Consider the following 27,609-nt stretch of genomic DNA (forward strand, 5'->3'; position numbering starts at 1 on the left):
ATTTATTCGTACTTATGTTAATTTTGCCTCTCTCCTGATCTGACCTCAGGTTGACTTAGTGTTATCAGTGCTCAATTTTCCTAGCTTTTGAAGTTGAAACAAAAAAAAGAGAGAGAGATAAAAATCAAATTGAAATCAGAGAAAGGTTGTCTGGATGCTGTTTTACTCAGAGCTGTGCCAACCAGACAAAACTTGTGGTTTCTAACCTCCCACTGTGTCAAACTTTGAAGATTTCTGGTGAGTAAATTCAGTACCAACCAAGTATGTGGGTTTTCAGACAAGAGGAGACTCTCGATTCTACTGACAGGGCAGTCCAAACCTCTGCCTGACACCTTGGGTGCACATGGTTTTCCATCACTCTCCTGTTTGATCGTTCAGGTGCAGAGGGGGAGGCCCTTTTCAGGTAATTCTGTCCACTGTGGCTTCACACCACCAGAATTTTTTTTAATGCGTATGATGATGATTTTTTTCTTTCTGGGTATTTTTTTCTTCTTTTTTTGCATTTGAACTGCATTCGGCCTTTTAAACTTTGCTGGGGTTTTTTTAAGTACATCTCCTACCATCTCATATTGTAAACTAGATTGCTTAGTCAAATAAACCACAATATTTTTTACAATGCATGCTTTTTCCAGTGTCCCACAGCTTCCTTATGCAGGACTATCGAGGCAAAACTAAAGCGCACTAATCTTTTCAAAGAATTTGTGGGGACTGTGCAGACGTGCAGGCGGGCATATCTTTGTTTTAGTCACTGACAGCGAACCACATACTGTTTTACATGAAGAGGTCAGGAAGTCACAGAACTCTCTGCACTAACTCTCTTTCTTTCTCTCTCTGTCGCACTTCAACGCATTCATGTGCACAGAAAAGCTGGTAAAATAAACAGCTTACTGTGCAAGAAAGAAAGAAAGAAAGAAAAGAGGAAAAGAACGCTCTCTTCTACAGGGGAAATACTCTGCAACATGTCACTTTATCGTCAGGATCTCATAAAAGCAACGGCTAGAAAACTGTTAGACTGTTAGACTAAGGTTTGTTTAGTAACTATGCAGCTCTTCTTTGTAGTGCACGTCTATATTTATCTATTTTTCTTCACTTAGCTGTGATATATGAAAAAAAACTTGTTGCTTTTTTTTTTTTGCAAGAATTTTTTTTCAGCTTTCATGTGGAAACAGAATATATTTCCAGCCACATGTGTTGAATGAGAGATTGCCTGGTTTGATATGCGTGGTTCAGCCCTCGCCTTCAGACAAGTTGAATAGTTTTTATTCAAACAGCAAAGACAAGAGTGTTACTCCCTTGAATGTAGCAGGGCAGGTTCTCCCTTTACTAAATATATGAGGCTGATTTCTGTGTTAACGTCTCTCATGTTCTTAACCGCTCTTTACTCTTGCCTGACTTATGTTGAATAGCACTCTTGCTGGAGTGCTGTTAAACACTCAAAAAGAAGAATTATGATGCTGGATCTTTTCTGACTGTAGGGGTTTTTTCTTCTTCTGCACATTTTGCATCTTTAAGTGTTTTTGTTACGCTTTGCTAGTAGTGCTTTAAAAGGTAAGTAAGAGGCTTGTTCCCTTGATTGTCAAAACAGCGCTCAAAGCTATAGACAGGGCTTTAAATGCTTTCTGTGAAGTAATCTGATCTCTTGCATTTTCTTCATTCTGTTTTGGACCAAATTATTGGCGCTGTGAAGAAATATGAACATTAAAAAGCATCACATTTGTTTTGCAACTCGGTCCCTGAAGGAAAGATTTCACATCTCTCAGTCTGACCCCCTGTTTTTCCCTCTTTTTTCCAAAGTTGCTGCATCCAGGCTGCGAAAAAACAACACGACACTCAACTCTTAAAGTTAACATTTTGGTCTTGCTGTTTCATGTAATAATAGCTTCTCTCTCCTCTAAAGTAAGTGGACACTTCTTGTCCCTGTTTGTATGAGCTCATTTCGCAGAAAATGCTGATGTGTCTCACTGTGTGTTTGCTCCCACACACACTGTCTGGCTTGTTCAGGTACAGCAGCCTGCCAGACCTGCCTGCCAGATTGCCGTTGGGCCTTTGTTATTAGGTCGCGAGTTAGGCAATAGCCAATAGAAAGTACTCCTACACACTGTACTCTTACATGGAAATCAAGTTCTGACTTGTGGAAATTTGAGAACTGGCAGGAAACAACTGTCACACATGCTCACATGTACACACCTTTTGAAACATACTGCGTGTCCCTCACTAGTCATCCCTCACTTTTTATAAACTCTGACAGGTTGCTTTCCCACAAACCAGTCTGATAAAATCAGGTTAATTTGGTTGCTTTTGCACTGTAGCGTTTCCAAGAAGAGGAGCTATAGGGCACAGAGCATGAATTTCCTAAGATAAGAGTTTTTTCAAAGTCTCAGGGGTCCAGCTTGATTTCTTTTGGTGGTCTGGGAACTCGCTCTCTTTCACCCTTCCTACTTTATCTCTCTTGCCTTTTGTCAGAACTCACTCTCCTGCTAATTTTCTGTGTCCTGATGACTTCATGCCAACGAGAGCGCAAGTTGCTCCGGTGCTATTTTAGCTTGAGATCAGCTGGCAGCCGGCCAGCATATGGAAAAATATCCAGGTTTCTCTGTTTATTAATAGTCACCAGCTTCCAGGGCAGTGGAAGTTACAGCATGTGGACACGCAGATGCCTTCTCTCACTCGCTGTGAAACAATGTCACAGTTGATGTGAATTTTAAGTGGACCCCCTATTGATTTTCGCCACCACATTCCAAACAAGTAGAGAGGAAACAATATGCAGTTGAGGAGGATGAGGAGGATGTTTGTTCCACAAGGATGTTGTGCCAAGTAATTTGGAGCCATTTCAAGCCATTTTTATAGCTGGTGCTACTGTGCCACCTGAGTATTGCTATTTTGGCTTTGTCCTGTTGCATCATTTGTTGTATTCTTTTGTTACACTTATTTTTTTCCAAATTAGGCAGTAAAGGTTGATGAGCGGAGGGAGGTTTATTTTGAGATTTGGTGGTGATTGTGAAAGGTTGTTTGGAAGGTCACTGAACTTTTTCCTCTATTGATTATTTATAAATTGCCTGCTGTCCTCTGTGTTTTTTCAGTCTCTTCGGTTTAAATCAAGGTCAGAATTTCAGCACAGTCCTGTCACAAGCACAGGAAATATATCCAGTTTTCATTGCTGATGTTTAGAAAGACGCCGGATCGGCCTTTATCTTCCCATCATAAACTAGCAAAAATAAAGAAATCTAACAGACTGTTAGACTATGGACCCCACTGTGCATTGAGTCAAGTGTTACTTTAATCCAGTGAGTATTAGCACGTAAGATAATTTGACAATAACACAGCAACATGAAGAAAGTAGATACCCACTAGTGTAGCAGTGGATATGAGCTAAATATTCACATATAGTCATTTCTACCATAAAAGTAAAATTGGAAATAAATAACATTAAAAAGTGCAGTACATATCTGATTTAAATCTGCCAGTATATATTTGGGGTCGCTCTCTTTTATGAATCAGAATCAGAAAGGGTTTTATTGCCAAATGTTGAGCGGGTTTACAACATTAGGAAATTGCTGCAGTGCTTTTATGGCATGCAATCTGCCCCCAGTGTGTACAAGTGTGTAGTAATAGTGCTATGATGCCATTTATTGGTTAAAGCATTTCTGCCCCTTCCATGTTGTTACTTGTTTTTTACATAAACCTCCTTAGTTTTGCTGTACAGTTGCATATTTTACCATAAAGCCAGAGCAGTGTCGACATTATGCTGAATTGTGCTGATAGATAACCAGATAACCTTCTGGTTAGCACGACAGCAGAGCATGTGCAGGTCAGACTTTAGGAAGTACTCCTAATTTCTCTTTAAAACTTGAAACAGATCACTCATCGGCTTGTGAAAGTAGTTTTAAAGCATGACCCCACTGGAAAATTACAAAAGAAATGAAAATGTGGTAAAAATATTCTGCGCTCACAGTCATCTTAACCTTTGGTGAGTTCACTGGTCCAATTCTTTGCCTAGAAAAAAAATCTATTCTGTCATTCTCCTGGTTTGCCTCTGTAGTCTATTACATTTTGGATATTTTTGCACCTTTTTTAAATGTGGCTAAATTTCTCTGCGAGGGTGTAGTTTAAAGTAGCTTGTTTATGCCTAAATTTGTTGTGTTACCTGTAAGGGTGGGCCGGTTTAGGTTTAGTAATGGTCTCTTTTAAATGGGTATCGCTGTGCTTGTTAGTTTACAACCTCTGGGCGTAGCCTGTGTGAGTACAAGTGCATTTCTTTATTTATTTATTGATGTATTTATAGGCAACACCAAAGTGACTAAGTGACTTGAGCCAAATGTCATAGTTGGTTACCCTCCAGTTAATACGCTCTAGTGACGACCCTGAACCAGAATCAGGAGTCCATTCAAGATCCTGTAGGTTCCTGCATTGCAGTCCTTTAAACTGTTGCTGTTTTCTAAACTCGTAAGACTTTTGTGCTGAAATTCTGACCTTTATTTAAACTGAAAGAACCAAAAAAAACCCCCACTGTGGGCACTTGGTATATAATCAATAGAGGGTAAAGGTTGATGAGCTGAACTACAGAAGCTGCCACCAGATCTCAAAATAAACCTCCGCCAATCAACCTTTAATGTCTGATTTTGATAAATATATCAGCCTCCCTGGGAAAGTCTATGCAAGGGTGCTGGAAAGGAGAGTTCGTCCGTTAGTCGAACCTCGGATACAGGAGGAACAATGCGGTTTTCGTCCTGGTCGCGGAACACTGGACCAGCTCTTTATCCTCTCAAGGATACTTGAGGGTGCATGGGAGTTTGCCCAACCAGTCTACATGTGTTTTGTGGACTTGGAGAAGGCATTCGACCGTGTCCCTCGGGGTGTCCTGTGGGAGGTGTTGCGGGAGTATGGGGTGTCTGGCCCATTGCTACGGGCCATTCGATCCCTATACAACCGTTGCAAGAGTTTGGTTCGCATTGCCGGCAATAAGTCGGACTCGTTCCCTGTGGGTGATGGGCTCCGCCAAGACTGCCCTTTGTCACAGATTCTGTTCATAATTTTTATGGACAGGATTTCTAGGCGCAGCCAAGTGGCGGAGGGCTTTCACTTCGGTGGCCTCAGAATGTCATCTCTGCTTTTCTGAGGCCATGGTTCTCAGCCGGAAAAGGGTGGAGTGCCCACTCCGGGTCGGGGATGAGTTCCTGCCCCAAGTGGAGGAGTTCAAGTATCTCGGGGTCTTGTTCGCGAGTGATGGGAGAAGGGAGCCGGAGATCGACAGACGGATTGGGGCTGCAGCTGCAGTAATGCAGACGCTGCACCGGTCCGTCGTGGTGAAGAGGGAGCTGAGTGTAAAAGCGAAGCTCTCAATTTACCGGTCGATCTACGTCCCTACCCTCACCTATGGCCACGAGCTGTGGGTAGTGACCGAAAGAACGAGATCGCGGATACAAGCGGCAGAAATGAGCTTCCTCCAAAGGGTGGCTGGCCTCTCCCTTAGAGATAGGGTGAGAAGTTCAGCCATCCGGGAGGGGCTCAGAGTAGAGCAGCTGCTGCTCCACATCGAAAGGAGCCAGCTGAGGTGGTTCGGGCATCTGACAAGGATGCCTCCTGGGCGCCTCCTGGGGTTGGTGTTCCGGGCATGTCCCACTGGGAGGAGGCCCCGGATAAGCTGGAGGAGGTGGCCGGGGAGAGGGAGGTCTGGGCTTCTCTGCTTAGGCTGCTGATGGATATATATATATATATATATATATATATATATATATATATATATATATATATATATATATGGTGTGTGTATATGTGTATATAGTTTGTTTTTGTTTTTTCAAATAAATATATTTAATTCTACTACTGGACAAAGAGTGGTCTCTAGTACTAGAAAAGCGTTGCATAAATGCACTCAAGTGAATTGTACTATCCTTAGCTAGCTGAACGTTTCCACAATGCGAGCATAGAAATGTGGACCTCAGTGGCTTATTGCGGTGCCAATTAGTTTCCCCTCCAGCGGGTGTGGTTTTCAGAGAATGACTTCCTGTCTTTATTTGTGAGCTTACTTGGAACTTTACCAATGAAAACTTCAAAAAACACACATTCAAGAAACCGCAGTTTTGAGCGTAAAAAAAAAACCCCATGTAACCTGTAACCTGTTTGCAACAGTCTGCAAAAGTCAAATTTTTTCCATTAATACTGCTTTTCTAATACATTATCATTCTCATACTGCGATTTAGAGTGGACGCTAATTGTTCTTCAGAAACAGTTTCATCTTAAAAGATGCGTTATGGCAGCATTTTGACCTGCTGTCGGTTGCTGTTGAGCAGTTTGACATTGTTTTGCAGTGATAAGATTGCTGCAGCGCAGAGCCAGGGATGAATTTGCATGTCATTAAATCGGTGGCAAAGGTTTAGATTTACAGGTAGGCCATTCTGAGAAAGTAATGTTCTATATAATTTTGATATACAGCGATGTTTGTTTGTTTTTTACAGGTTTAATAATTGCCAGGGGGACAAACTTCAACCCATATGAGTGGCTCATTTTAAAGAGCCACTGTCTGGGAAGGCCATTTAAATAGCCTACATCCTAAAAACAACATATTCTACAACTTGTACATTACATCAGGGCCTTGTGCAAAGGTAGCCAGGCTTATAAAGGCTTGTATGTGGTTTGCTTTTATGTGGACTGCAGTAACCTCGGACTAGCGGACTTTGATCATCTGGGCTTTTCTTTTTTCCTTCCAATCTTTGACCATCTGCATTAGAAACTGAAATGACACAAGAACTTTAATTTATTTATACTAACAACAAGCTGAATACCCAGAGGGAGCCTTTCAGTAGAAATCAAGAGATTGCACACTTTGCTTAGGAAAATGTTTTCTCAGTGTCAACAAATCCCATGAAAAAACATTAAGAACCAACAAAGACGTGGATCATACCCATTTGTCATTGTAGCCAAAGCTTTTTTTTTCCATGTAACTGTTAGCAATGATTAGAAACCCATCAAAATGCGAAATCATGGTCCTGGCTGCTGTACTTTGGCAAGTGCAACAAAGAGAAAACAATAAATGCACCTTTTTTAAGTTGTTTTTTTTTTTTTTTGCTGTTGCTCCTTTTAAAAAATAATTTAATTCTCTGACCTTTTTCTGAAGATGCAGAAAAAGTGCAGTCTCAAAGTATGCAGAGACAGACAAAGCATTCCAATGAATTAGTTATCAATTAGAAAAATAGTGGTAAACACCAACTGTTTCCTTTAATAGATTTGCACAAGATAAAATCTTCAGCAAAGGAAAAGTAAAATTCGTAGAAGTTGAAAAAGATACTGTTCAGTTTTTACCACCAACCCAGTCCTTAAGACCAGAGAAGTTGCCGAAGCTAAAGGCCTGCATCCTTGGCCTGCTTTGTGTGTCCTGTGGTTGGGCAATCGCACAGCAAGCACCCAAACAGCAACAGAGGAAGGCAGTGTTTTGAGCAGAAGAGACGTTCCTCAATGCCAGAGTTCATTTTGTACTGCCTGTGACACAATCAGTGTTCCCTGTTTACTAGATAACAGACACACTGCAGGAATGAAGTAAAGCACGACGGGTACTCCTTGTAGTGTTTTTAATGGAGTGTGTGCGCACGCCCAAATGTTTAGAATTTTTCTGAGAGGTCCTTTTTAATTATTAACAACTGTACAACAGTGCATGTGGACTTGTCTGCGTGTGCTTTTATTTTCATATACAGTTTTCTGCTTCCTTTTATTCTCAGTGGTTATTGTTTTTCTAATTATGTTAAGTTAAATTTAGCTGGCAACTGATTTTTGAATTAACTCGCATACTTGCCTTTTCTCTCTCTTACAGTAGACATGGTGGACACCCAGCAGCTCCTGGCCTGGCCTGTTGGCTTCAGTCTGAACACAGCAGATCTGCCAGAGCTGGAGGACAGCTCCCACTCGCTCGAAATGAAACATTTGTCCACGTTTGACTACGCCTCCATTTCCTCCTCCTCCATCCCTTCCTCCCTGTCTCCCCCGCTGGTATCCTCCATCCCTTCCGCTGGCGTGGCCTATGACCTAAGTCCACCGCAGAGTGAAGAACACCTGACCAACATGGACTACACAAACATGCACAGCTACAGGACACAACCAGACATGTTCAGTAAGCACATTGACCAGAGACGAATGATATAAATGTAAAATATACTTTAGGTGTAACAAAGCAAGCGGTGACCTGAATGAGATGTAGACTGAGATTAAGAGATGTGCTGCATGCATCAGAGTAACTATTAAAGGCAGTTATGGGTAACAGGATGCAGATTTATAGAAGCAAGGTTTAAGCAACCGAGTGCTGAACTTTTAAATGGATGTAAGAGGTGAAGTTTGAATTTTGTGTGCTTTCTGTCTGTCTTCCTTTCTGCGTGATGGTGTTTCTTGATCAGATTCCATCAAGCTGGAGCCCGAGTCACCTCCACAGTACTCAGATATTCCCGTGCTATCCAAGCTCCCAGACGATACGTCGGCGGCAGCGCTAAACATCGAGTGCCGCGTGTGTGGGGACAAAGCGTCAGGGTTTCACTATGGCGTCCACGCCTGTGAGGGCTGCAAGGTAAGGCTGAACGATCTCACAAGGGAAGATGAAAATGCCGATGAGCGTAGAAACATTTCAGATCGTCTCGTAATCTCTTCGTTAAATTCCTGTTTTTTGTTATGTCCAGGTAACGGTTTAAAACCTCTAAATATACAACGTGTTCTTAGAACAAAAACAATCTTCACTGAGGTTTGTCATTGGTTACAATTTTACTAAACTGCACACAGCGGTTGATATGATTCATGTTTAAGTCAATTTGTGGATCAGTCGATACATTTTAAGCAGCGCTCCGTCTTTGCTCAGTTTTAGAGAGGATTTTTTTAAATGGTTTTCAATCATCACAGAAATGATTCATGTGTTAAATCATGATTCATATCAGTAGAGAGTGCGTTAAGTCTTTTTCTTAACAAGTAATGCTCAGATGATTATAAATCAGCAGTCATACTACTTTCAAGTCGTGTCAGGAAATGGTAATGGGTGTAACAATTTCTACTGCAGCTCTTTTCTCTCTCTGCCACTCTTTTTCTGTCACTGTGTGTCACCCGTCGGTGAAACTTGTTGGTGGAATAAATAATTCTATAATGCATGGAGAGAAATGTGCTTTTTTTTTTCATCTTTTTGATGTCTGCCACTCTAACCACAAGCCCCATACATTTTCCACTCAGCGAGGGCTCAAGATAGGCGTGTGCTTCTTCAGACAGCCACCCATTTAAACTCTCTGTCTGTTTGTCTGTCTGTATAGAGTATAAATAACTAATAGAGTGTGGGTGAAGTTTCAGAAATATTTCCATTTTCTTTGAAATATTGACACATTACAGAAACATGAACATTTTTCTCCAAACACATATGAGATGGATTTTTCAGAATCGGCAGACCTGTCTGTGCATCTTTTGGTTTAGATCCAAGAAGCGTTTGCACGTCTGAAATCAAACTAATTTGAAAAGAAACCTTCACTCTGGCGCTTTCACAGAAAAAAGAAACTGAAATGCAGCAGCTTGTTACTGAGTAGTATGATTCAACTAGTATGATTCAAAGTGCAATACAAGAGGCCTACTATATATTGCTTACTTACTAGGAAAAGTCCAGCTGAAATATTTTGTAGTTTTGTAGGAAATAAAAATTTTGTGCTGTTTTCTGCCTAATATCATTTATTTATCTTTGTTAAAGAGTGTAATTATAAAACAGCCCACACTACAGCCCGCGCCACACTGGTTGTGTGGCTCATTTATGCTGGTTTAATAGTTTTCCATTTTAATAGGTGACTTATTCCTTGTTCATTACGATTAACTTCATTTCAGGCTGACATCACATGTAGTAAACACAAGCTACCAAGCCAAATTTAGTCTTAGTGAAGTTTTGCCTCCACGGGTAGCAGAGTCTATTTTCTATAGACATGTTCGTCTCTATTCTTACACACACAGTACACAGTACAGTGCTTACTGTTACAAGGCCACTGATACCACTCAGTGGCCTCGGTGCCCTCATCGCTCGTCAAGGTGAAGCTACGAAGCTTCCAAGGAGTGAACAGCTTCATGTGAATACAGACCGTGAAAGTAAACTTACAGACCCGCATATCTGTTTCATGACAGTTATTGATGGATTTATAATCCAAATGACTAAATTCAAAGGGTGAATGTGTCCTTATGAACACAAGAAAATAGTCATGCCATATTCATTCAGTATGAAATACTGTGTAAGAAAAAGGGCTGATCAAAGAAGGGGGCCTTTTTTCAAAATAAGAGTTTTCACTAATTCGTGGACTCACTTTGTTTGCCTGCCTCACAAACGTCCTTCCAGTGGATCGTAACCGTGGATTTGTTTTTGGTTGGCTTAAACCCTACCACCCTAGAAGAATGAACAGAGCCGCAAGCTACGCATGATTTATTCAAACGATCAGCTTTTCTTATAAAATTTGGACTCGTACTGAACGACATAATGCTGACAGTATATTTTTTGGCAGCTTGCATTGTAAAAACAATCAAAAAGAACACGACCACTGACAGTCACCTTGAACTCCACCACAGTGTTAAAACAGAAGCTCTTTGACACTGTTGCGGAACAAGGGTCTCTGTTTTTCTGCCGCCATAAGCTGTCACTCTGTTCCGTCAGGGGCTGAATGAAGGTGAGGGAGAGTAGTTATTGTTCTGCTGATGTCTCAGGGGAGACTCACAAGAAGAGGGGGGTCAGCCAAGCAGGCAAACACTTAATTGTTTTAAAACAGAAAACATTCTTTATTGAGGTGGAGTCTTGACCCCTTTTAACTTCCTTCTTCTATAAATAACCTACGATTAAAAAAGAAACATCTGTGGATCGTAGGAATGTAGATGCTTATTTGAAAAGCCTTCGCACAAAGTCCTGATGTCAGTTTTTATTCTCACTGAAAATTCGCCTTTCAGAAATTTGCAGCCCATAGGATTTTTTCTCCTTTTACACTGCTCAGGGTGTAGGAATGTATACTATAAGTCTGACCATGGCTACACATTAATAGGTGAGATAAGCTTCTTTGGTCCTAAGGTTGAAGACATAATGTGTAAATTTGCACAGTTAACTTTTGAATAGACTTGTTGGCCCAATGATTGGCTTCCATACAGATTAGAAAGAGCCAGGTGTCTTATCAGTATTTCTCAGTCAGTAGACACTGCGTTGAGCTACTTTTCCAGCAATTAACTTGATTCAGAATTTGAATTATTAAATGAAATGTTAAAACTTTTTTATGCCCCTCAATCCTTTTTGATGAAGGGATAAAAATATGCATTAGAATAGGGCTTATTTGAAAAAGAGTAGGCAGAGCAACCATAAGGACTGAAGTCACTACGTGTGTACTAATCGTATTCCTCTTTTTCACAGGGTTTCTTCAGACGCACCATCAGGTTAAAGCTGGTGTACGATCACTGTGATCTTCACTGTCGAATTCACAAGAAGTCGCGTAACAAATGCCAATACTGTCGCTTCCAGAAGTGCCTCAACGTCGGGATGTCACACAACGGTAAGCCGGTGGCATTCATACACACATTTTCATGACAGTCTGCACACAGTCAGAGCACACCTGGGTCGTATTTTTCATTAAACTCAAATATGAACTAAAAAAAAAGTTGAAGCTTCTGTGCATTCAATCTTTTTTTCATTTTCACATCCATCCCTCAGACAGGAATGAAACCCCCTATTTATATGTCTATAAATAAGCAGATGTAGGTAAAAAGACTGATTCTTCTTTGAAATTGAGGTTCAGGAAGCGCCTCTTCTCGGACTGAGTACTTATGCCCTTTGAGAGCCGCAGATGCGTGTTGACCACACTGCTTCCAATTTAGCCTTTGAGGTGTCATAGTAATGTGTGCAGAAATCTATATCACTGTCTTAGATGTTGCCAATTCTTTCATCTGTGGTCTTTGGCCATTGTTGCAAATCTTGGTTCATGTTTTAGTTCCCATCATTCGCGCAGTGTGTACCCGCCACCCCCCAGCTGATTCATATCACAGTAGAAATTCAAAGATGAGATTCTGGTGTATAGCTAACTATAACGCCTATCAAAAGTTCTAAATTTTGACCTGCCTTTGTGCTTTATTCAACAAAGGCCTGATAGTGACAGATATGATAGGTGTGAGTAGCACACCTATCAGAGGCATGCTACTCACAGCCTGACTGTTTTCACTGCATAGCATCAAAAATGTGTTATAGCAATTCTGTCAGCGTTGCTGCTGTTTGAATGTGTGAAAAGTTGCCAGCTTCGGTTTTATTCGCACAAGCATTTGGCTGATTGTGTGCACTAAGTTTGTACATCAGCCACGTGAGTGGGTCTTTTTTAAAAGAGTTTTTAAGTTTTTAAAAACTGCATGTACAATTTAGAAAAAAATTAAAACACACATATGTTTGCCTTTCATGTACCAGACATTTGTACGTAGAGCTTTTTACTGAGATACAAGTAAACAGCTCTTAGATGACCTCACCATTTGCAAACTACTCCACAGAAGTACAATATGCAGAGAAACCGTCTACTTCAAAAGAAAAAAAATCTCTTCTTTCATCCGTCGCTTTAGAATAGTTTTGTTTTGTTAGCTTTTGTTGTCCAGTCAGGAGCATCAACAAGCACACCTGACTCCACCTCCTCAGCTGTGTTTCATTATGAACCTCGTGAGTAAATAAGTATACTCTGGCTATGTTTGATTGATGTCTTCCTGATTCTCCTGTTATATTTGTTGCACCTGTTAGGGTTGGACACGTTATGGCTCTTTCCCTCCTCGGCGCACTTGTAGCATACTCACTTCGGTGAGGTCGTAAAATTAAAATAACTCTGCAAATCATGACAAGTCAGAAAGCCCTGCTTCCCACAAAGATCGCTTCCCCATTTGCACTGAAAAAAGTGTGTGGGTTATGTAATTTATAATAAATAGTGAGCATGCATTAGCCATTATTTTGGTGGCTGTAACACCACCAAAATAATAGCTTTCCTGTCGATTGCAAACACAGATTTGAGCACTCTGATGAGGTAGGTTTGCCTGTTGCACAACCACTGGTTTAAAAAAAAAAAAGAAGCAATGACAGCGACAGGAAATTCTCTCATACATTAGTGGAAGTGTGGCTACACTGAACTCTGTGGTCAAGTGGGCAAGAAGTTGACAGAACAGGAAATAACAAAAGCATGATGGTAAATTATACAACTTTTATCAAACACTGATGTTGTTGCTGCCCTGTCATTGGCCTTGCACTTGCTGAAGCTTACCATTTTTGTATTTGGCCATATTGCTCTAGAAACAAGCAGAATTCCCCCTTTCAAAGCAAACAAGGTGATCTTTGAAGAGCTCCGAATAATCCTGCTTCTCAGGTAAATTAATGGGGGCTGCACTTAAGACTTAATTAGACAAACCACTGAAAACACTGGCATGCTTGCACGGTATCGTTGTGCTGCATCCAGAAGAAGTCTTTTTTTCCCCCTACTTGACAGCTTGTAATTGCAGCGTGTTAAAAACAGTATGACACTGTAATGGAGACCAGGAGCTCAAAACCTTCTGAATGATTGATACTGGAATCACTTAAGTATTTTTTAAGTGGCACTTTTTTTAAGGGGCAGTTGGACTGGAAGGTGAATGAACACAGAGGAGATGGCCATCTACCAGAGTTGAAAAGAAAGCCTTAATCAGAACTGTTCACAACTTAAATTCTGTTGTATAGTGCATTAAAAGAGTGTGTCTATATATATATATACATATATATGTTAACAGTACTCAGTGTTTCTTTAACAGGATGTAAGAAAAAGCAACTCAGTCACCTGCTTACGAGGCCCAGGGACAAACCAAAGTAACATACCGGGGGAGTTTAGTCATTTCTTATATGTGTAGTCATTTAAAGCATATGTAAACAGACTGCTTTGGATAGTTGGATAGTTCTTCATTTGGTTTTGTTACAAACTTAAGCCACTCCAGATAAAAAGGAAACTAGCTGCATTTAGTGGTTTTGTTAGTTCTGCTCTAATAGTAAATATTAAAAAGTTGATGAATAAATTTTATTACAGCCTGATGCCTCTTTGGTGTCAGGAGTCTTGACTCTGAAGAGTGAGGTGAATATTAAAAGGTGGGGGGGAAAAAGAATGATTTTAATGAAGTGGTAGATGATGGTGGAGGTGCCACAGCTTACTTAGCCAGTGGGCTAGAGCAGGAGGCAATCCTGACCATAGACTGCATATGTGGGCAGATGCAACCTAAATAGTGAGAAATGGCATATTTTACCAAGACTGAGGCCATAGCTTGATTATTTGCTACCTTGGGCAGGCCATCTTGGGGTTTGTCCAGTCTGTCAGACATAGCAGCTTACCTCCACCAAATAAGTTCCCCAGTTCAGCCATTGCCCATCATAAATACACCGATTGTAAGAACAGGAACAGGTTTAAGTCATCCCTTGAAAGAAGCTCACCTGGTAACTCATATATATTAGTCTGGTAACTGTTACATGTTAGTCATTTGTAACTGTGCTGCCCACTGTCCTAAAGCTTTGCCCCTGTGATGAGTAAAAGCCAAATTATCTGCTGTGTTTTTTTTCCTAGGTAGGCATAGAGAGGTGGGGACAGATTTTATATCCAAACTTCTACAACAGGTTTATCACCTACTAGGTTTACATACCACCTCTAGTCAAAGCGTTACAGCATGACCCCGAGGAAGATGCTGCACAAATTTGACAATGGTTCAGTAATTCAATTCATCACTGAAAACACTGGCATAGGTGCGTGGCATCTGTGTGCTGGATTCAGAGGCTGAGGAAACAAGCTTTTCCTACTTGGCAGCTTGTAACTGTAGTTTATTGAAAACAACATCACATTAACGCAGATGTGATCTTATCTCTAAGAGTTTGGTGTCAGAGTAATTATACATTACAATCTCACAGTTTCATGACCAAAAGGTTCTTAATTCAAGCTTTTTTTTTTTAAACCATGTCTCCTTTATCTAACTAATGACCTTATTGCTGGTGCCGGTTAGCACGAAAGGTTTTGTCAATCATCATGGCAAAAGTCGGCTGGACTCGTTGTCACATTTTAATCTTAGAAGTGACTTAAATTCAACAACATTATGAGCATCTGCTATCAATAGATATATGTTTTTTTCTACTTTGCTGTTGCTTATCTCTGCGTCTTTCTCTCTACCTCCACCTTTTCTGATATCACTCTGGTGTAATAGGTATAGCTGGAGTTGTGTGGGTTTTTGTTTAATCAATGATTGACTTGCGTTGAACTGATTTCTCCAGTTTGCTGTGTCACTGCCGTGGGCGCGGTGCCCGGTGGTAGAGCCACTTTAGTTTGTATGCATTTGCTTAGGGTGTGCAGTCAGCATTACATAATCACGTACACACTGCAGTAAATTCAGAGCTGGGAATGAAATGGAAATAAGGAATAATGACTTCCACTAACAGAAAAAGAATGGTCACACCTTGGTGTCAGATTTCTTAGAAGAAAAAAAAAAAGACATCCACATCAGCCATGTTACAACCACAGTGCTGCTTTCATGTACACGCAGCAGGGCAAGGGAAGCATTCACTTGAATGCTGGTAGATAGATGTGCCGTTACCTCCTGCTTTCAGCCGCCAGTGGACCATTTATTTCTGTGGGGGTTCACAAGTCACATCTTGCAGGGTTTTTGTCTTTTTTTTATGTGTTGTTTTTATTTTGTTTCTAATTTTACAAAACATGGGTTGCATTTTATATTCATTGACAGATATCAGACCTTACTGCTTTACAAAGTTACAAAGTCTAAAACTGACACGTAGTATTCAGAGAAATTGTCAGCTTGTAAAACATTTTGTCACATTCAGCATAAAATAGAGGCTGACTATAAAATTTGAAAAGTGCAATGCAACTCTAGTAATATAAGATAATTTTATACAGGTATATTTTTGATCAAATGAAATATAATCAATATATTTAGTTAAGGGGCATAAAATACACATAATTTTATCAGGAGGTAAATAATTTTGCATTCTGTGAAAATTACATTAATGCAATGAAAGCTGTTACATTTCAGGTCTGTTTTTATTATATTTTATTTTATTTAACCTTTTTTTATACAGGTAGTCCCACTGAGACTCAATACTTCATTTACAAGAGAATATATTTATCTCAGCTGAATCCTACAATAAATACCTATTCAACAAACGACTCATCTTTCGGTGAGCTGTGAAAACATCGGTCCGTACACAATATCAGAGTCAACAAAATGTTCTAATTGCCTCATAAGACACACCTCAAAAATCACAGCAGAATCATTTGTCATCTTTTGATGCCACTGGATTTTCCCTTTCATTGAAGAAGCCATGAGTCATATGACTCATGTGACTTTTTAACATTCAGAAATCTTTGAGTTATTAGAGCAACTCGGACAAGTTTTCCATTACTTAAACTCCAAGCTTGAAATATTGTGACATCGCAACGGTTTAAAGAGTAGTTACCTAACATTGGCGTTGTTGCATATCAGGTAAAAGAAACACGTCCCCTGTCTCAAATGAAATGTCCCACATTTACATTTCATTCTTTGTTCACTGGGGTTTGTAGTGCTTCAGTGTGCCGTAAAATCTTGTGTGTTTGCTCTAGATGGGTAATTCTGTTGACATTAGCTGTTCAATTTGATTCATTGCTCATTGATCAAATATTAAAGATGTGATAAAGAAATTAAACATTCTAACAGAAGGTAAATGGGGTGATGAAAAAGGTATTTAAAGCCTTTACTTAAGCAGATATTGTACTCCAGTGACTTCAATATAAGTATAAAAAATTACCAGCTTTTAATAAAGTCAATTTTTAAAATTTTTCATTTACTTACGTAGAATATTGTTTATCAACTGGTCTGAAATAACAGGGAATGGATTTCAATCACAAGACAGATTTATTTTTGTATATGCTAATCCATCACATGTAGTCACTTCCAAAAATGACCTTTTTGAGCGGGAAAAGGCTGGGATTCATTCATGTGTACATGGCTACACATGAATGAGCATATTGTACTTGATGTTACAATCTGATACACAAATAAATAGTGTTTTACTTCTGTTAAAGCTAGTTTACTAAAGGAAAAATGTAGTTTAGAAATATTTTTTAGGGTTCCCCATGTTCTTTGAATTCATTATTCAACTTTTCAGCCTAACTTGTGTTTTGTAGAAGTGAAGTAGCACATGGTAACACGTGGTTTGAGGTCGAAATGTCAGTCAAAATGGTATTAATTCAAACTGGGACTTTTGAGGTCGCGTGACTCCAATAAATTGACTCAGGCTTCAGGTTTTGCGTATTTGCTGTGCACATGTGATTATGTCTGTTTTTCATGGTTCACCAGAGTGTTCTTCTGTTTCCTTTCCCAGCTATTCGTTTTGGCCGAATGCCTCAGGCAGAGAAGGAAAAACTGCTAGCCGAGTTCTCATCTGACATGGAGCACATGCACCCGGAGGCAGCAGATCTGAGGGCTCTGGCCCGGCATTTGTACGAGGCCTATCTGAAATACTTCCCTCTCACCAAGGCCAAGGCCAGGGCCATCCTCTCTGGGAAGACCGGAGACAACGTGGTAAGCAGCACTCTCTAAATTCTCATTTGCTTTGATTCGGATGCGTACAAAATCAGCAGACAGATAGCGCTCAACATTGGCATTCTCAGGACAGAAAATAGATCAGAAAAAAACTGTATATGAGCACTGCTGCTTAATATTAGACCAGCATTTGAACTGATAAGATATTTGCAGGTGTGCATGTGGTTTCACTTGTCTTTGCATTCCAGGGATATATCAACCATCTACATATACTGAACGTTCTCAACTCGCTGATGAGAGCTACTGAGCCAGTTTCTCTTTCCTGTTTGCTTTTTCTCCACTAAGAACGACATCTACAGCACAAATTTGACCTATATATATTTTTTATATCTCCCATTCTGGAAACTATCACAAGCAAGGATGACATTAAACAGAGTCAAGATCATACTGAACAGGCCAGGGTGAAAAATCCATAACTTCATGCAGTATTTTACCAAAATTCAGAAGTAGGACATAGAAAAAGCCTTACTGCTTTAAATTTAGTTAGAATTGTTATTAATACTACACCATTAATATGATTTAAACTCTAAGTATTTTAAACCTTTTACTCAGCACGTCTTTTAACATTTGTCAGCATAAATTCCTGTGAGCACGCTCAGTTTTGACTCAGATGACGCGATTTAGGCTGTTGCTGCTGTGTTAACTCAAAAAGTGGATGGACTGGTTTCAACATGTCTTGGCTGTTAGAAAATATCTCAGGTTACAATGGTCAAACTACAGAACAGGGTGGTGTTGCTTTTAGCAGTCTTTTCTTTTACAGCCATGGCTTCGACAGTCCTGCTTAAAACATCAAATGATTTCATAAAGACATTTGGAAATTTAGAAAAGTTGAATGAAAAGAAGATATTTAGAGTTTAGCGTTTTCCAAAGAGACCTAATCAAACAGCATGCAAGCAGAACATAAAATAGATCTCAAGTGAATATTTTTATCCACTTTGCATTATTTTATTTTTGCTTTTAATTCATCAGCTTTCTCCCTTTTTTCTCCTTATGATGCCGCTATTCCTATATGTGAAGTTGCTTTGTCTGTGTATTATTCATATAGTAGTACTAGTAATATTACATTGAGTGTGGCAACTACATTTCTTTAATCAGACATACATATGTGATCTGAAGATTATGGAGTTGGTTTGATATCAGATAGTACCGTCAGCCTGTTACGCTGTGTTTGCATTATCATTCATTGTTCCAACTGTAAGTAGTTTCAGTTGGGGATTTGATTTTAGTCTCTCCAACCAATCAGCAGAGACCAACATATCTGCAAGAATCCAATGTAATTTTAAGTTGACATTGATGCATAGCCATGTCATCATACTGGTTTTGCTGGGCTTTAAGGAGTGGAGCGGAAAAAATTAAAAAGCAAATTCTACTGGTACATGCATATGCTCTACGTGTGTACCAGTAACCATTGTTCCTTCTTCTTCTTTTTCTTGGTACTGATGCTGTTTGACTAATACGCCCATGGTGCACACTGGACAGTTTGTTTTAACCGATAAAAACACAGGATCGTGTCACAAGATGTGAGATGAGTCACTGGAGGTCAAAAATTCAATTGTCTGTTTCCAGACAAATGACGGTTAATTATTGAGAATATGAAAAACATGCTTAAAAACTATCAGCATGAAGATATTTCCAGTATTTGTGAATGTGTATGTTTTTGTAGGCTTTTCTGTGAAACCTGATCACTTCATCTTCTTTGATTTTTTTCCCTCACAGAATAAAAAAGTGGATTAAAAACTTTGAGCGTATTATATTCTTAAAATGTAGAAGGAGATTCTTAGTTTTTGGTTTTTTACTCGTGTTCTCGGATAACTCTCAGCTCAAGGTTGCGCCGCATCTCTTTCGTCTGCTTGTTATGACTGTTCATCGTGGTGATTGCAGCCAAATAGCACCAAATCATCTCTTTGTTTGAGGGACTGCTTGGTTATTTACTAAACCAAAGCAATCCTCCTAAAACAAATTGGGAGTCAATGATTTTAACTTTCGTAGAATATTTACATTTTTTAACAAGCAGAACCTTGATATGAGTTGATGTGTAATCAGTGTTTAACTGCACCGGAACTCCAGACACACCATGTGCGATAAAGGAAGCGATTTTTTTCCTTAACCTTGGAAAACCATCATTGTTTTGCTCAATTATTTTGGAATCGGAGCTACAATGTCTCTGTGCAAGATACCTATTATTTTACCTTGTTGTATGAGTGCTTCAGATAAAATGGAGGTTTGATTTCTTTGTTATACATAATGTTCACACAAGTTCAATTTAGCTTCCAACAAAGCTACCCAGTATAGTGTTTTTTTCTTTTTGCACATTTAATAATGTTGCTAGTGGCAAATGCTAAAATGTAGCATTACAGTCGCACAAATAGATTAAAGGTATTTTTATATAGACTATATTTGTTTAGCCTATATGTTTATAGCAGAAATCCTGAGTGTGTTGAAAGAAATTTTATGAAAGCTGGCACTTATAAGAAAATGGAGGCGCTCGTTGTGCTTGCGCTGAACAACATACATACAATTGCTGTGTAAAGACAAAACTAACAAACAGATTCCTGCACAGTGAGCACATAAAGACATTTCACTCCCCCCACTCAGTTTCATTCACTCACGCAGGAAATGGGTTGTTCATTTCACAACTTCTAGAGAATTTCCTGCTTTAATTCCCTCTATTCCCACTACAATAATGATTTATGTGTGTGAATAGCAGCATTCATGTTTCAGGCCAGTGCATGTTAGTTTTACTAAAGTAAGCGTAAGTTTGCTCAGATACCTGGAAATGATGTTTTTTTTCTGTGTCGGCCTGCAGCTGAGACTTTCTTTATTTGCCTCATCATACAGATGAGACTAAATGTCCTCAGAAGACCTATAATCAACTTAATTTTTTCTCTTTTTCTTTTCTTTTTTCCTTTTCTTCTGCCTTCTCCCAAAATTTTCCTTGCACTCTACCTGTAGCCTTTTGTCATCCACGACTTGAAGTCTCTAATGGAAGGAGAGCAGTTCATTAATTGTAAGCAGATACCAGTCCCAGAGCACCAGCAGCAGCAGCACCAGACCTCCGCTCTTCCACCTGTACACGGAGGTGGGTAGTATCAAATTACTCTGTTAAAGAACACCTTTTGTTGCAATGTCCAAAACATGTTGTTTGTCTGTTATTGTTCTGTTTAGTTTTAGGAATGCAATTAGCTACAGCAATGCAGAAGATATTGTTCCTATTATTCCACATTAAAAAAATTTTTTACATTGGAATTAATAGTAATAGCAATTCAAAATATACAAAACAAAGGCTGAAACTCAGACAAGCTCCTTAAAATGAAAATCCCAACTATTCAAACTTCTTCATTTACCAGTTTCACCCAGTGTTGTCAATGTTTTTTTTTTTTTTTCACATAATCAAGATAATTATTAAAGCACACATATTAACCCCAATTCATTGCATTAGTTTTTCTGGGGAGAAAAGTGCAGTTTTTACATTTTTCAAGTCCAGTTTTACTGGTGCTGATAAATTATGTTACCTATTCTCAATGGTACCACTGTATCTTCTGTCATATTCTCTTCATCGGTCGATAATTGTATTGTTATTTTCTAAAAGTCTTGCAGAAAAATGGAGATGGATGAGGATCGAGAGATCTAGAAAGACACAAAATTCAGCAATTATCTGTTAACTCTTTGTTATTTTTAGCTTCTTATATAGTTAGCTTCTCTGTTTTTCTTGTACTCCTCCAACTAAATTAAGTACCTTCTCTCACATATCAGGCTACACGGAAACGCACCCACTGTCAGAGAGTGAGGTTATGAGAATGGCAGTCTTCGGTGGACAGGGAGAAGCAGACACTGTGGAGCTGCGTTTCTTCCAGAGCTGTCAGTCTCGTTCAGCAGAAGCAGTGAGAGAAGTGACAGAGTTTGCCAAAAGTATCCCTGGATTTGTCGATTTGGATCTAAATGATCAGGTGAGATTCATCAGTGGTTCATCCGTTCGGTCCTGATTGTTGTGGAAGATTTTTTCTGTTCTAAAACAACTTTAAAATAAACAGTTTTGGACAATTTCAATTCAGAAAATGATCAACGTAAATAAGTCGACATAATGGTTAGCGAAGCTCATTGCTGCTTGCAGTTCTAGATTTTGAATGAAAATGAAGTTACGACCCGACTATCATTTCTACTAAACTAAAGATCTTGCCAGATTTTGATACAGTCATTGTGTTCTTTATTTTCAGGTTACTTTGCTGAAGTATGGTGTGATTGAGGTTTTGATCATCATGATGTCGCCTCTGATGAACAAAGATGGGACCCTCATCTCCTATGGACAGATTTTTATGACGCGGGAGTTCCTCAAGAGTCTCAGGAAACCTTTCTGTCAAATGATGGAACCAAAGTTTGAATTCTCCGTCAAGTTTAACACGCTGGAGCTGGACGACAGCGACATGGCCCTGTTTCTGGCTGTTATCATTCTCAGTGGGGGTGAGTGTTTTTATTATTGTTTGTTTTACTATCTGCCCCCAGTTCACCTCTCCTGACCTTCGGAGGAGGAATCTGGATATGTGAATGGTTTGGAGCACTTCTCTTAAACCTCCTAAAACACTCACAGATTCATTGCGTCCACTGTTGGACGTTTAGAGTTCAGATTTGATTATGAGTATATCAGCACTTTATTGGTGCTGATATACTCATAAAAGAAAGCGTCTGCAGGTATACAGACATGATTAACATGGCATCTGTTGCACTGATGTGTTGAATGAACCGTTTTTCCATATATGGCAAGAGCATGATTGCATACATAAGATTAGCCTGGGGGCGGCTAATGGTGTCGACAGATTTTATTGACAGTTAAAATCTCGCCTCGGGTTCTCGTTCAAGAATAAATAATCCTTGCTGACCACATCGACCCAAGTAATTTGTCATCCAGATTTTATTATCATTGCAAGCTATTGCTAACATTACAGCAAGCGATTGCACCACAGTCTCCATTTTAGTCTGGAAATGCAACCACATGAGATCACTCACATTGCTCCCTCTGGCCTAATATTTCTAATAATTGTTTTCTGTATGTGCACGATGAAACAATTTCAAAATTGGCTTGGATTTTAAAACGTCTGTAGTCTGAGTTTAGACTTTGAGTTAACAGGACTGACACCATTATCGGTTAATATCTGTCTATTAAAGTGATGCTGCACACAGCTTAACCTTGCTTTGCGTAACAGCTGGAAGCAGGGAGAAATAGCTGTTCTGGCAGTGTTCCTTATTGAGGTAATCATGGCTGGCTACACAGTGAGAGGGATTGTGAAAATGTAATCAGTGGAAGCTATTGCATGTGTGCAACCCCCCGAAAAAAAAGAAAAAAGGGAAAAAAAAGCACAACAGCATGTAGCAATACGTTAAGTGTATGTAGAAAAATTGTCTTTAACACATGCAGAAAACCCATCAAAGATCAGCCAGCACCGAGAGTAGCTGCAGTGCACAGTTCAGTGTTTTTAACACATGGTTGACTCCACTACAAATCTTGGTCACATTGGGTGGTGCAGCGCAGTGGTTCTAACTGTTGCCTCACGGGAAGAAGGTAGTCATTTGAACCTCTTGGTCACCCTGGGCCTCTCTGTGTGGAGGGTTCCCTGTACAAGTTTCCTCCCATAGCCCAAAAACATGCATGCTAGGTTAACTGGTGAGTCCAAACTGGTCGTAAATGTTCATGTCAGAGCGTCTGATTGGCACAAGTAATAGTTGTGCCAATCAGACGCTTACTAAGCCTTACAAGCCTTACTAAGCGTGCGCCACATATGCGTGACATTGCCCCCTTGTTGGTAGCTACAACATGCATACGTGGGTCTGCAAAGTTCTATGTAGCATCTACTAATGCACTACTGTGTCAGCTACTTAGCACAGTAAGAATACCATGATCACCTACCAATAAAACCACTTGTGCAATCTCATTTTTACGCCTTTCTGTTTCTGTACAGAGCTAAGCTAACCGCTTCCTGTTTCCTTGCCGATATATATTAAACAAATACAACACTGGCGACCCCATTCTCAGCTCAATATTTGGCAAAAATGAAACAAAAATACTTTTTTATTTTAAATATTTAAAAAAAAAATCATGATTCCAAGGTTATTTCATGTTATCGCTGTGCTTCTGCCAGACAACGTGAATTTAATTTACATCCATGTGTATATAAAGTAACATAGTTAACATAGTTAGCTGCTCCAAGTAAATCCAAGTTATCAGTTCTCTGTGTTTAACACACTATCTCCCGCCAGCCTCGGCCCACTCATAGATGTATTGGATGTTTTTGGGAAGGGAGTCTAGCAGAACGGCAGTAAACGGCAACTGCATCACGTGCAGGGAGATTTACAAACAGCAAGTTGCATGTTGATGACAACATTTTGACTCACTGTATCTTAAAGAGAAAAAAAAGGTGAGGTTTCACTGGCAACCACATGAGCAACTAACAATCACTCAGTCGAGTCGTTTTTATACAACTTTGACATCTTTTAACAAACATTTTTGTTCTAGTAATATCACAGTAAAGCAAGCAGGGACCTAAGGGTTTAAAATCTAAAATGTTAACAAATCAGACCAGCTTGTGAACACTTGAGCCTCACCCTCTTATGTCAACAGATTCTAACTGCTTAGTCTAGTATTGGTGATTATTATAGTGCTGCTTGATAAAAACCTGACCTTGGATAGCATGATGATTAAAATTAAACGTTTTATTTAAATATTAACCTAAATGACAAATATTATCTCTTGAAATCGAGATAAGTATTCTTAACTTAAACTGAGATGTTTTCTGCCAGTGAATGTGGATAATGTTTAGTTATTTGCACCTCTCCATCCAACGTAAGTTTTAAACTTTAGGTCATTTTCTATCGGTTTTATTTCTCTTCTTATGCCAATTTAAATTGTCATCTACCTGTTTTAATGGATTTTGGATATATTGTGGTCAGTCTCTCATTTATCCTCCTTATCTCTGTAATGTGTCCAGACCGGCCAGGCCTGCTGAATGTGAAGCCCATCGAGCAGCTTCAGGAGACGGTGCTTCATTCACTGGAGTTGCAGCTGAAGCTAAACCATCCAGACTCTCTGCAGCTGTTTGCCAAGCTGCTCCAGAAGATGACAGACCTGCGTCAGATAGTCACCGATCACGTCCATCTCATCCAGCTGCTTAAAAAGACAGAGATAGACATGTGTTTGCACCCGTTGCTGCAGGAGATCATGAAGGACTTGTATTAGAATTCAACAGGAGAAGAGGACACGTACAGAAAGGGGTAAAGAAAAATACAGTGCTGTGCAAAAGTCTTGAGTCACCCTTGATTTAAGAAGTAGGTTAGCAGTTTTATTGAAACATCTAAAAACACACATGGGAACACGTTATATAAATAAAAAACAGAGTGTGTACTTTAAGTAGTTCTCTGGAATAGCTCTCCAGGCTTCTTGAAGGGCATTCAAAGCTCTTCTTTGGATGCTGGCTGCCTTTTGTTCCATTCTCTGTCAACATGATCCCACACTGCTACAGTGATGTTAAGATCAGGGCTCTGGGGGAGAATAGTCCATGATAATGTGGTGATGTTCAATCATGTGTTTTTCTATCCAGGTATGCTTTTACTACATTGGCAGTGTGTTTGGGATCATTGTCATGCTGTAAAATTAAACCATTGCCAATCAAACACTTTCTAGATGCCTTTGTATGGTAGATCAAAATCTGAGCATAATTCTCTGCGCTCAAAATTCAGTTTTGACAACATCTCCTCCAACACCATTGGCTGAAATGTCGCCCCAAACCATGACAGAGCCTCTGACGTGTTTTACAGGTGGTTTTAAAGATTCACTGTTGTGCCTCTGTCTTGATCTACAAACTGACAAGGACAATGATTTGAACCAAAAAGTTTAAGTTTGGATTCATCACTCCATTAGACTGGTTGCCTGGATTTCAGTCCGTTTTTTGTGTAACTTTCTCCTTGTTCCCCTTTCTTAAGAAAGTCTTTTTCAATGATGGCCATTTCTGATGAGGCTTCACTGAGCAGTAGATGGATCAGCTGAAGGTGCAGATGCATCTCTCAGGTCTTGTGTCAGGTCTTTGCTGGTCTTTTCCTATTTCTTAACATACATTTCATCTGCTGTTTTTTAGGCCTGCCACTTCTTCCTTTGTCCTGCACTTGTTCTGTTTCTTCAAAGTTTTTAAAGACATACTGCACAGTTTGCTGAGATATGCCAAGCTTTCAGCTAACAGCACTCTTGGAATCACTTTGGTGCTGAATTTTATTTTATGCCTGTCAGACTGTCAAACTTACCTTTAGCATTTTTATACATTCAACTAAATAAAGTATGCACTTTTGCAACGGGCTGCTGGTAGCAAAGTGACTAAAGACACATTTTCTTGGTTGTTTGCTAACTTGTCTGTAAAGTAGACAATTGCTTATCCTTACAGTTTGTTGGTTTTTTTTAATCCTCAATATTAAGTGTTGAACAAACAAAACAAAAACATTCCTCTGAAAAGAACCAGGTATAATGACTGGACTACAAATGAGTGACAAAGCAGTCAATGTCTACAGAAAAACTTGAACTAAAACTAAAGAAATTCAGAAAACCTGGAGAACAATTGCTCAAGACCACTTGACCAAATTACAGGAAACTCTGGCTCCTTCAAAGTAAAATATGGAGAAATGAGAGTGACTGAAGACTTTTGCACAATACCATAAAAGAGAATGAAAAGAGATTGCTTTTAAAATTATGAGTTGAGATTAAGCACTTTGTGCTCTGTGTATGTGTTTTGGTTATAAAGTCATGTAGCCAGACAGACTGACTAACTGAAATTGAGAAAGAGATGAGGAAGACGAGGAAAACAGAATTCAGGGAAAGAAATGCAGAATCTGAGTATTAGATCTTGTCTAGACAGTCTGCATGTGAATAACTTGTGGTGCACAGTCATTTTAGCCTCTGCTGAGCCTGAACCCTCTGCTGAGCAGGGTGCCAACTTAAATATGAAACTACCACCTATTGCACCAAAAGTAGCGTCTGGGACAAACTGAAAGTGAGGGGATTTTCTTACTGGCGAGCTCGAGGGTAAAATTGTGAATGATCAACACAGCCAGCTTCAAGTGCCTCAAGGAGAAATGTATCACTGTGAATATATGACACCATGTCTCATACAATACAGTATGTGTTGTTCGTGTGCAGCTTATCTACACGGTCAATTGCAGCCATCATAAGCAGCACCAGCAGCAGTGTGTACGTGCTTCAATACCTCTGTGAAGACGCACAAATACATGAATGCTTACACACACGCTAAAGCAATGCTCAGACAGTCCTTTTCTGTCTTGGCATCAGGGTGAAGGTGCTATCTCTTTTTAATCAGCTTTAACCAAAAACAGAAATCAGATTATTGCCTTTAACATATTTTAGACGCCTGCAGAAACTGTGAGAAACTGTTGAGCTGACCAAATGCAAATTGCCATGATGATGTTTGCTGTTTGCTGAAAAATAAAAGTGTATGTGCCATATTGTGCCTTCAAGAGTTTATCTTTAGCTGTTTTTTGTTTTGTTTTTTGTGAAGTTAATGTCATTTTAAAAACATTATATATATTATACATATTACATGTATGGTATGACTTTTTTTTAATTGTCAGATACAATTGATTTTTTGGCCTTGGTTTTATTTCAGATTCTAAAATACTGGTTTGAGTTATAATTTTTGCTAAGAAATGATTTTGTATGTGTGGACCAAATCTACTATATCTGATCCATCAAATGTTGTTTGTGCAGACAAAAAGAGTGGACTGATATGTTTGTGGGGAAAACAGAATAAAGAAGATGTAAATAAAATATTTTTTAACTTTTTACTTGAAGCCTGTCTTTTCTTTAAAAGCTGTGGAAGCTTGCTCACACATGTTTCACCAAAAAACATTTTTAAATACTATACTTCCTAAAGGCATTCCAGTCATTCAGACTCTTGGAAATCTGTTTTACAGTCATTACATCAGCTGCTCCTCGGTGTCTATTACCAAACACACACACGCCCTGTTGGAAAGATTGCAACA

The 27,609-nt window shown here is 39.3% G+C and overlaps 1 protein-coding gene across 5 annotated transcripts in view; it reads left to right on the top strand.

Annotated features, from left to right (window-relative positions):
- The window catches only part of pparg (peroxisome proliferator-activated receptor gamma), a 41,793-nt gene extending 14,412 nt beyond the window's left edge, over positions 1 to 27,381 (top strand). For 4 of the 5 annotated variants that reach the window (XM_086292643.1, XM_086292644.1, XM_086292641.1 and 1 more), the window contains exons 2-9: positions 7,805 to 8,101; positions 8,382 to 8,548; positions 11,378 to 11,516; positions 17,360 to 17,559; positions 20,533 to 20,659; positions 21,334 to 21,527; positions 21,795 to 22,038; positions 24,558 to 27,381. In XM_086292643.1, coding sequence (XP_086148769.1) covers positions 7,810 to 8,101; positions 8,382 to 8,548; positions 11,378 to 11,516; positions 17,360 to 17,559; positions 20,533 to 20,659; positions 21,334 to 21,527; positions 21,795 to 22,038; positions 24,558 to 24,805 — 1,611 coding nt within the window. In that variant the 5' untranslated portion in view covers positions 7,805 to 7,809 and the 3' untranslated portion in view covers positions 24,806 to 27,381. Of the gene's footprint in view, positions 1 to 6,296; positions 6,386 to 7,804; positions 8,102 to 8,381; positions 8,549 to 11,377; positions 11,517 to 17,359; positions 17,560 to 20,532; positions 20,660 to 21,333; positions 21,528 to 21,794; positions 22,039 to 24,557 lie in introns of those variants that run through there. The other variant, XM_086292642.1, reaches the window with a different exon arrangement.
- Positions 27,382 to 27,609: the final 228 nt, after the last annotated feature.

The sequence above is a fragment of the Aulonocara sp. 'chitande type north' Nkhata Bay genome, linkage group LG5 (genome assembly GCF_057382095.1).
Source record: "Aulonocara sp. 'chitande type north' Nkhata Bay isolate Kocher_YH1m ecotype deep benthic linkage group LG5, A_spYH_male_GT1.1, whole genome shotgun sequence".
In the NCBI taxonomy this organism is placed as follows: Eukaryota; Metazoa; Chordata; class Actinopteri; order Cichliformes; family Cichlidae; genus Aulonocara; species Aulonocara sp. 'chitande type north' Nkhata Bay.